At 32.4% G+C, this 10,452-nt stretch overlaps 2 protein-coding genes across 5 annotated transcripts; both read right to left on the bottom strand.

Annotated features, from left to right (window-relative positions):
• Positions 1 to 9: 9 nt before the first annotated feature.
• Positions 10 to 10,382, bottom strand: LOC105836466 (cap-specific mRNA (nucleoside-2'-O-)-methyltransferase 2). 4 transcript variants are annotated; one of them, XM_028191402.2, is made up of 6 exons: positions 2,493 to 2,598; positions 1,852 to 2,023; positions 1,634 to 1,784; positions 811 to 1,473; positions 442 to 602; positions 10 to 284 (listed from the first exon to the last, which is right to left on the bottom strand). In XM_028191402.2, exons 2-6 carry the CDS (start codon positions 2,014 to 2,016, stop codon positions 246 to 248), a joined length of 1,179 nt encoding a protein of 392 aa, XP_028047203.1. In that variant the 5' UTR covers positions 2,017 to 2,023; positions 2,493 to 2,598; the 3' UTR covers positions 10 to 245. The 4 variants fall into 4 exon arrangements, with proteins under 4 accessions (XP_028047203.1, XP_036149849.1, XP_012535971.1 ...); XM_036293956.1 differs by lacking the exon at positions 2,493 to 2,598 and adding an exon at positions 10,015 to 10,369 and having other exon boundaries at positions 78 to 303; XM_012680517.2 differs by having other exon boundaries at positions 78 to 303.
• On the bottom strand, positions 2,645 to 6,146 carry LOC105836465 (NADPH:adrenodoxin oxidoreductase, mitochondrial). The gene is made up of 5 exons (XM_028191401.2): positions 6,094 to 6,146; positions 5,323 to 5,663; positions 4,612 to 4,830; positions 4,137 to 4,352; positions 2,645 to 3,965 (listed from the first exon to the last, which is right to left on the bottom strand). The coding sequence occupies exons 2-5, from the start codon at positions 5,440 to 5,442 to the stop codon at positions 3,132 to 3,134; spliced, it is 1,389 nt and encodes a 462-aa protein (XP_028047202.1). The 5' UTR covers positions 5,443 to 5,663; positions 6,094 to 6,146; the 3' UTR covers positions 2,645 to 3,131.
• Positions 10,383 to 10,452: the final 70 nt, after the last annotated feature.

Raw genomic sequence — 10,452 nt, 5'->3', positions numbered from 1 at the left:
CGCACAGAATATCAATGTAAATAAAAATATATATAATAACTTAAAGCGAGATTGTTATAAGAAAAGATTAGGAGTACTAAATTAGAAAATTGTTTATTGTATTAATTAAATAATAAATTAAAAAATCCTTCAGCATGAGTCCTCATCCTCTTCTTCGATGGGAACATCTTCCCGGTGCTGTTTCGGATTCCATCGACGCCAAAGTAGTTCTCTCACCGTGAATTCAGAAAGTATTTCGGGACTAGTCATGGTAATGTCCCGAGGTACCGATGATGGCCATAAAACTTGCGCAAAAAGTACTTCCTATTATTCGCAAACACAAAGTAGATTTATAAGTAAAACTTAAAATAAATTTAAAATAAAATATATATTGCGTACTAAAATTAGAATAGAAGTACTCTTTCTATAATATATATTTATTAGATAGATACATATTTATACCTTAGCAGCAGTTTCAGAAAGTCTTTCAAATCCAAATAAATTGTTCCACGTCATAGAACGTGAGGACATAGTAGTATCTATAATTAAAGAATCCGCATCTGCCACTTCTACTAGAACGATGTAAGAAGCATGATAAAACGGTGGTCCTTCTTTATAAAGCACTGAAACAGTTTATGAGTATTTCGGATGTACATAATAATAATATAAAAAGAAAAATGTTTTTGAATATAACATTATTTTAAAAAAGGATTAAAAATAACAAGATTTATAAACAACATAATAAACAACAACAAAGAATAACAAGATATATAAAGTATATGATAAAATAATATTTTAAAATTTTTCAAAGAACAAATAATGAATACTAACAGAAGTCACCACCATATTTTATGCCAGGCTTGACCACCCAACCTTTGCTTCTGTAATAATGATAAACTACATATTTTTGTATAAAATCTGACTTTTCCTTGCAAAAGTACAACCATGCGCTGTTAATGTCTACTGGACTACCGTCGAAATGAATCAATTGCAGGCAGCCTAATCCAAAAAGGAGGAAAAAAGTCTCTTCAAAGGTGAGATGCAAAGCTTCGCGAACAGGGAAACCTTCGTTTTCGATTCTCGGCTTAATATTTTTCAAATAATTCTCGGTGTCAGAGTCACTATCTGGCAATACCAATAATTTTCCATGGTGGTTGTCATCCTCGTTTATGCAATCGCTTTTGAAATCGTAATAATTCAATCTCCAATTTTCTTCTCCCTCTTTTCTCTCTTCCAGGCTGCTCTTATCCTCATGAGTGTTTGGTGATCTTTCATTATTGCCATATTTATCCGAGTCTCTATTGACAATGATGCATATGTCATCCTCCTCTGTGGAATCTAAAGTGACTTCATCAATCTCTATGTTCTTCGTGTGTACTTCATTTTTCTGCGTACTCCCGTTCTCATTAGAATTTGACGGAATCTCAATAATGTCGCCAATGTTTTCTTTATGTGAAATATTCTCCCCCTCGCTGTGACCAATTTCTTTAACATCTACAATTATATAAAATATAATAAATTTTATGACTGTAGAAAACTTCTTTAATAAATTTTTTTTTTAATATTACGTTATAAAATAATTTTGTTATAAAATATTTTCATTCATAATAATTTGTAGTGAGATATTGTATATAAAATGTTTTTTATTATACACCTTTGTAGTTGACAGTATTCAGTTCTTTGACTTCTTTGAGCCACCTTTGTCTATGAAGCCACTGTCTGTTCCGAACAACTGGAGGTGCTCCGTACTTTGATTTGTCAAATGATGGATAGCTACGTGATAATGATCCCTTGCCAAAAAATCCCTATAAACAAAGAGATTCATTTTATTGTGTTTGTAAGAAAAATTAATAATATTTATCTTATCTTTACCATAGAATGCACTGCAACCATCTCATCAGGTTCAATTATACACGAGCCAACATCAGTGAGATGTGCTGTGTACACTGGCCATTCTTCCGATTCGTTCAGTGGAATAGGAAATGGCAATTGTGGCTTTAATCTTGTTTTCTTCTTCTTTGATTCTCGCAAATTCATGTTTTATCTATAAACACAACAATATAGTAATTTTGAAAATTACATTTGTTACAAAAATATTCTAATATTTATTTTACAAGATATCCATAGACCAAACCATAAATTCTTACAGTGTTATATTAATTGTTAACAAAAATTAATGTAGCTGCAAAACAATTTACAGCTCACTTACGTGTATAAATTTATAATAAATTTTAGTCAATGTAAGATATTAATCCAGTTTTTATAGTAAAAAGAAAATACATTTTGGCGCTAACGCTTTTTTTACGTAAGAACGTAATTTTTCTCTTTACATTAAAAAAGTGTAATAATCAACTTTATATAAGAAATATAACTAATTTTACACAAAAATATATTGGTAACCTATGAAAAAAAATTGACTCACAAGTCATCTTACGATTCTTACGTATAATTAATAAATTAATAAGCCCTATGCATATTTTATACAGGACATAAAGTGATAGATATATTCTTACGTTTATACTATTTATTATTAATCATTGAGAAATATCCTCTTTCGAACGAGTTGATGACTGGTCAAGATCAGGAACGTCGGGAAGAGGTTAGATCAGATTAGGTTAGGTTAAAATTAAACACGTGTGGACATAGTAATAATTCGTAATTTTCATTTTATATGTACATATATAAAATTGAAATTTATTCAACTTTGCATTTATAATTATGATAATACAAATATGATAATACGTAGCAATAAAACAATCGTTTTAAAAAACCATATCTATAAACAAGATTCTTTACTAATTACTCTTATGTCCTAAAACTTCTTCAATCAGATATAATCTGATACGAATATTTATATTATTGTATAATATATACAAAAAATCATCGATAAAAATATATTTTGTTATATATATTTATATATATATAGCCATTTACAGCAATCAAGTTTGTCAATTGAACAGATATGACACAGTAGTTTTATCAAGCTTATTAAAAGATTTCTGGGAAAAAATAAATTTTCTAATATGAAGAATAATTTTAAATTAATTCTCTTCAAGTTTTGAGAAAAAAGTTTGAGTTAATTAAATCAATCCTTCGCCTATATATGTGTATAAATTTTTCAAACACTTTTTAAACATAATTCTTCATGTAATTCAGTTCGCAGCGATGTCCAGCATTTCTTGCACATTGACTATCTTTTCCCGTACTTTTCCCCGCTCCTTACCGCGCTCTTGTTCAACGCGATCAATCTTCTGCCAGTCTTGGTAAGATACAGTCTGAATCCAATTCTTATCTGATTTTATGAAGTCGCGAAGACCATCTATACCATCGCTCTCTTTTATGTTTGAGGGTAATTCATTGTATATCAATCTAGCAACTCGGAAAGCGTTTGTCATGGTCGTCAAAAGGACGCCGGTTGGACCAGTCGCTGCCCATCCTGCAGTATAGAGATTTCCTTCAATCTTTCCATTAATATTCTCTACACATCCTTTCTTTGAGTTAAACGGTATCGAGCTATCTATTTGAATGGATCTATAACCGATGCTGCGCAGAGCCAGACCACAAGGGATTATCTCAAATTCGTTAGTCATTTCGGCTGTCTGATCTTGTATCGTCTCTCCTCGCAAACAATTGACAGCAAATCTGACGCTGTCTAATTTGCTGTCACCTTGAAACTCGACGGGACTACGTAAGAAGATCGGATGCAGTTCTTTTGCGTGCTCCGAATCGTTCTTGGATTCGTTTAAAGACTTCAGCATGAGCTCCGTTAATCGTTTTCTAGGTCTATCTAAGGTCGGCACAATTGTCTGTATGTTTTCAAAATCTTGATTTCGCCAAAAAGTTTTGCAGCTTTCCAGTTTAAGAATCTCGCGTAATTCTGCGGTCGTAAATGCAGCCTGCAAGGGTCCTCTTCGTCCGACCATGAAGACTTTTCGCACTCTACTATTGCACAAGACTTCCAAGGCGTATGACGTAATGTCGGTGCTCTGAAGTAATTAAGAGAGATTTTAATTGATAATACTAAAAAATATTTTTAAAGTCTTATAATTTATTTAATCTTAAAATCTTTTTATATGTTACTTTTTATCGTCATCCATTATTACTACAAGAAAGTTTTTCATTTTGAGGTAAAATGCTGTAATTAAAGATTTATGTACCTTGAGCTTGTCAATCGGCGATAAAAGAATCCTTGCAACGTCTATTGCTACATTACCTTGACCTATGATAACTGCCTCTTCTACATCTAAGTTAACCTTTAGATCTTTATCTTCTGGCATTCCATTGTACCAACCAACAAAACGTCGGGCTGATATAACATTGTTTAAATTTTCACCAGGTACATTGAGCAATCGATCTTCTTGAGCGCCATAAGTCTAACATAAAAAATAAACAATTATTAGTCAAACAAGAAAAAATGTCAAATCTTGATATTTTTAATAAGTTCGAAATACTTTTAATTATCAATTATACCAATTAATCCTCTTATCTCTTTATGACTCATTAGTAAGACATTATAATATTTAAAATAATATATATTTTTTTCATAAAGCATATATCTCATATATATAATTATTAATTTAAGAAATAAGTGTTAAATAAATAACAGTATAACTTATTTCAAATACTACATGCCAGTAATACAGCATCATAGAACTTTTGCAAGTGATGTACGGCAACATCCTTGCCAACATTAACATTGCCTAAGAATTCAACACGTGGATTGGTCGCAATTTTGTTAAATGTATTGAGGACATTCTTCACTTCTGGATGATCTGGAGCAACCCCGTAACGTATCAGCCCAAAAGGAATGGGTAATTTGTCCAGTATGCTGATTTTGACGTCGTTTGAATCCTGTTAATTATTTTTATTTTATGTCTTTATTTCGGATTAAATATTTAATCCTAATCCTATACACTATCAAATAATTCGGTATTCTACACAAGGGATATAATACATCTCAACCTCTTTAAATGGTTATTACTCGTATATTATCAAACATTTTGGCTAAAAAAATTTTTTTCACATTTTCTAAATTTTTAAAAATAATGTTCAAAAGTTATTTTGGGGCAATTTAAATTTAAAAAAAGTGAAAAAAATTTATGAAAGTAAGCAAAAAATTAAGTCTAAGACTAAAGCCAAAAACCAGTGGGGTTTATTCTATCCCAAGTGTAGGATTAGGGTTAAAGCAATTAAACAATTCTTATATACATACATACATACAAACATACATACATACATACTGTTTATGGTATTACAGAATATACACCGTCTTCATGGGATTTGTTAAAACTGACACTGTCCTGATTAATTATAATTAAGAATAATTAATCTATTGTTTGTTACCTTTAGTAACTGTTGAGCTGCGTAAAAACCCGCCGGACCTGCACCAACAATGCATACTTGAGGTTTGTGTTGCACGGTACATAGTGAACGAGTGCAATTTTTAAGAATGTTGTGTCTCATCTTTATGTATAACGATGTTGATTTAAAATGTGGCACAAGCTTTTTACACTGTTATGTTACGTTTCGAAAAAATCGTCGTACTGCGTCGTTTTGTGTTAAAATAGTTCGTAAAAACGTCCTTTTGTTTAGAAGGGCAGAATCTTGGTCACTGTTCTATGCATTAAACATGATTCCAAAACATGCACGTTACAAAACAACCATGTTCCACAAATGCCTTGAATCTGGAAGTATTTATTAGAATGTGTTATTCGCCGTTCAATTAAGTTATCGCCGCGTAAAATTATCGAAAATTGATTAAAAAATTAAACAAAAGAAAAATTAATATTATTATAATACATACAAAAATTTTTTTTTCAAATTTTCTACGTTCATAATGTAAATAATTTGTTTTTTTACTGACATTACTTAAAATTACATACATTTTCATACATTTTAAAATTTTTATAAAATAACAATACATAGAATTTCATTAGACAGCATTTAGATTCATGAATAGTAGAAAAAGAGAACAGATACAGAGAAATTGAAAAAATTTTGAAATTATGTAAAAATAAAAATAAAATATACAGTTTTTTTGTGAAGAAAGGAAATAAATTCTTACAACTTTAAATAATTTAATTGTAGCATAAGTATATAATTACATATAATTACCATTTCCGTTTTATTTTATATCTTCTCATGCATGTCTATTTTTTATTTATAATTTTTTACATTGCATATTTTACAAAGCTCCATTTATGTATATGTTATTCACAAAGTTTTTACAGTGTAATATTTACAGATTCATATTTATTATTCAGTTGAATTACATATTATATATGTACATTATTTTATTTTTAATTTTATATAAAATAATGTATATCAAATAATAATTCCCTTCTGCTACAGCACTTTATCATCTATCATATTGACAACGTAATGAGCATATAGTTTGATCATTAGATGATTAAGTAGCGTCATCACAGGAAACTGGTCGCATTCTAGAAAGAAAATGCGTTGTCAAAGGCCTATCGAGCCTATGGTAATAAATGCAGTTTTGATGTGAGCAACAATATTTCCTTGTTCAAGACAAAAATGATTTTTTATAGACCAAAAAATTTTATCATATTTTAAAATGTTAAAGTTATAAAAGCTTTAACAAAGAACTATGAATAAATATTTAATCTAAATTTATTACATACATGTGTATATCAATTTTTTAAAGCAATGTATATACTAAATACAAATAAAGAAAAAATTATAATTTTTAACAGGAAATATTGTTTGTTCACTAAAATGTGCCTGTTATCAAACATCTTGTACAAAACTTGACGAGTATTTATTTATGTGATATATACGCTATTTAAGTATAATAAAGCTAACGTCTTCTCATTTATTCGTTGCATCCATGAATTATCTTACCATATAAAATTGTCATAGGTAGTATCGACCAAATTGCCATGTTTTCTTTGCGTGCGTTATGTGATGCTGCCAGAATTTCACCTAAATAATTCAATACTCTTTCATTATACCGATAAGATTCCAATTTAAGATAATAACCTTCTGTATTATGAATCTCTATAATAATCTTATTAAAAAAATTTCCCAAAAGAAATAAAAGACCAATATTTAATTGCGTCAACAAAGAGTAACCGACGAGAATGAGTGTTTGCTTGGGCTGTAGTTTCTTTAATCGATCATAAATTTTGGTAATTGTCTGATGACTGTCATAATTTTGAACGAATTGGAAGCTCAGTATCTCGTGATTTGAATCAATCTGCCGTGCGAGTGCTCTCGTAAATTTTGCTGATGGAAAATAGACAGTTGAGTGCATTTCTTGCATCATGTTATCAATTTCGTTTAATATTTGCAAAATTGTCAAGTCGCAAAAGCGTGAACTGCGTACTCTGCTAAACAATTTTCCTGTTTTTATCTCTATGACTTCTGGTAATGCTTGTAGGTGCCACTATAAAAATAAAATAATCACGTTGTAAATGTATCCACGATTTTCTTCATAGGTGCAGTAAAACATTTTTTAAACTGCAGTAAAAAATATACAAGCTTCCACGAACAAATTACTTGGATACAAATATTTATTATTATAAAGCTAAAATATATTGCTAATATTTGCTTTTTTAGTTTCTCTTTTCAATAGTTCCTTGAATATCTTGAATAAACTTTGTGTTAAAAAAAAAAAAAAAAAGGAAATTAAATTGTAGTAAAAACTACATAATATGGATGCTTGTTATAATTTATAAAGATTGACATTCTGAAACGTAGTTGAAATTTGCTTACAACGTAAAATTTTTTTGATGGCCCTTTGATCTCTTTCGCAACGTCCCATATTTGCGACAAACGTTCTCGCGGCCCCGAGTCTTGCCTCCTGCAACGCTCATTGTAAGAATCAATGTGCAATTTCTTATTTATAAATTGATTGTTATTTCTCTCGATTATCTCTCGGCCGACAATCTCATTCGCTGGATCTATTTTACTTAATCTGCAATCTTTGAGATACTTGGCGTTAATCTGTTGCTTAAGAATTGGCATTTGAAAGAGAAGATTCTCGTCGTTCATGTGAAATGTTCTTATGTTATTCTGTATGACCTGGCACTGATGAAACTTGAAAAATTTGCTACACTGCTCGAGTCTGCATAAAAAAGTCTCTGGAATATCCCGTAGACTAAACATAGCATTCACGGGCGACACATTGCCGTAATAATGCCTAAGGATGCGCAAGTACGACGTTATGTAATCTGTGCCCTTGAAATTCATGCAGACAACATACATTTCCGAGTTTCCCCCTTTGCTGCTCGCCGGTTTCGTTACGCTAACCTGATGGAAGGCGCAAGACAACAGATACATCAGGCACACGGACTGATGCTCGAACAGAGTAAAAAGCTTCAATAGAAAGTTACCACCTTTCTGCAAGAGATGCATGCAGGCCACAGTTTCGCACAAGTGCAATTGTGCCACAGTACTTTCCTGTTCTCCAGGGACATTCGTGCAATCTATGCTACCGTCCGCAGTGACCAGCAGAATTCGTCCTTCGCTCGACTTAAGGGACTCGGATTTTTTTAATAATGCGTCTAGGTTTCGCAGGTCCATGATATCACCTGTGTTGTCGACGCCAAAGTACCAATGCTCCAGAGTGTGCCTGATAAATCTGTCATCTGCGACCATACTATCGTACGAATTTCCCTCACAATAAGGGTTCAAAGTAGTGGCCATCCAATTCCACTGCACATCAGGCGCGTTCGTCTTCAGCCAGTGATTCAGGGCAGTCACAAATGCACCCGGTGCCTCGCAAAGGTGTACGGATCTGAATCTTTTATCAACTCCATGGTAAATTTCGTTCAATGGCACCAGAGAAAAGTTGCTGGCAATCTCATAGAACTTGCACCAGGCTTGGGTAACAAGTTCCGCCTGTATGTTCTCCTTTACTGTGCGCACGATGTCGCCCGCTCCATTCATCCGATTCGTGTGCTGCTGCCACTTGTCGAGATTAAAGTTGTTCAGGCGACTTTTCACCTCATTTAAATCTCTCTTTATCTCCTGCAGCTTGTCCAGATGCCATGGTGGTTCCGTGAACATAAATCCTGGCTTGGGTAAAGTGTACATCTGAGCGTCTCGTTGCACGTCTGAGATCGCAAAATGCTTTTCGAACATTGCCATCATGCTGGACGACAGATTGACACTCTCATCGTACTTGTCTCGCAGTGTCTTTGGCTGCCTTGAGAAAAAACTATCTTCCCTCTCCATTGTTGGTTAAATTAATTCAAAATAGCTACAAAATTACTATTATCTTTGGTCGTATCAGTTCTTATAATTCATTTGATATTCTTCTCATTAGTTATCGTCTCTTATCTATACCTTGCATCACGCCTGAAAGTTGTAGTTGTTCCGCATCAAGATACAAAATATATATCTTGTTACATGTTATATATCTTATATTACAAAAAAGCATATTTTGTTAAAAGTATATGTAAAAATTTAATTCACAGAGGAATAGCTGTCAAGCCCATACATAAAGCATAGGTTTACATAAAATCTATGATAGAATACACAATAATAAAACACATGATTCATAAAATTATAGTTTATAATACTGTGAGTTTTACGAACAAAATAAATTCGTAAAATATAATATATTATAAAAATAAGGTTAATAATATAATAAATATATAATTAATATATTAAAGTTAATGCTGTAATAATATACTATTTTTCTCAGCTAGACCCTCTTAACATTTCAAGTTGAGAGAAATGTAAATGTTTTATTTGTACATTTCAACCCCTTTTTTCTGCTTCTCTTATAAAAAAAAAATAGCCACGTGTTTAGATTGCGTCACAAAGAGAGACGGACAGATAATATGTTCTATAAAGATTATGCAATTCTTGCGTTTCGAAAGCAGTTATAATAATACATGTGACGAACACACGTTTAAAAGCAATAGATTCGACAGACTCGTCGAAATTCTCAGAAGAATCTGTTAGAATCGATGTTTGTTGGTGGCATCCGGGAGCGTTCGGATTTTGAGGTTAATTTTGCAACGTGGGTATGCCATGAGGGGAGAAAAATCGATCGTAACTCACCCTCTCGGAAGAACTCACGTTGTCACTCGGGTCAGTCGTGCACTGTCGTCCCTTTTTCAATTCCGTTGAAAAAATGCAAATGTATCGCATCTGCCATCCGCCACTGTGTCGCAAGCTCCGTTACGTTATCCGTCTGCGATACATAACCATCGACATGAACAAAATAGATGAACCAAGGACATTGGATCCCCTCCTTTCTCTGTCTTCCGCTATATCCATTCTTTTTCTTAATTCATGTTTTTACTTTCACTTTTTACATGTCTTCCTTGGTGTTTTTCGACGTTTTCATCAATTTTCATTCTCTGCGGGCCCATGTGCACACTCGTCGCAATCTCACAAATTGAACTAGCGGCGCCATCTCTCGTCGAACATCCGGATTGAAATGTTGTCGAGGCTGTTCGGATCGCAGCACAGGTTCAAAAAGACACAAGTTGCTGG

The sequence above is a fragment of the Monomorium pharaonis genome, chromosome 11, assembly GCF_013373865.1.
Source record: "Monomorium pharaonis isolate MP-MQ-018 chromosome 11, ASM1337386v2, whole genome shotgun sequence".
NCBI lineage: Eukaryota > Metazoa > Arthropoda > Insecta > Hymenoptera > Formicidae > Monomorium > Monomorium pharaonis.
This window is presented reverse-complemented; position numbering and strand designations above follow the sequence as displayed.

What these genes read in the sequence shown, in the direction of transcription:
- LOC105836465 (XM_028191401.2), bottom strand. Translation starts at nt 5,442, where the DNA reads ATGAGACACAACATTCTTAAAAATTGCACTCGTTCACTATGTACCGTG. An exon ending in CAGCTCAACAGTTACTAAAG is followed by an intron (nt 4,831 to 5,322) that starts GTAACAAACAAT and finishes AATAATTAACAG; the next exon opens with GATTCAAACGACGTCAAAAT. An exon ending in CGCCGATTGACAAGCTCAAG is followed by an intron (nt 3,966 to 4,136) that starts GTACATAAATCT and finishes TAATTACTTCAG; the next exon opens with AGCACCGACATTACGTCATA.
- LOC105836466 (XM_036293955.1), bottom strand. Translation starts at nt 9,180, where the DNA reads ATGGAGAGGGAAGATAGTTTTTTCTCAAGGCAGCCAAAGACACTGCGA. An exon ending in CATCAAAAAAATTTTACGTT is followed by an intron (nt 7,388 to 7,716) that starts GTAAGCAAATTT and finishes TTATTTTTATAG; the next exon opens with TGGCACCTACAAGCATTACC. An exon ending in ACCTATGACAATTTTATATG is followed by an intron (nt 6,423 to 6,843) that starts GTAAGATAATTC and finishes TTTTCTTTCTAG; the next exon opens with AATGCGACCAGTTTCCTGTG.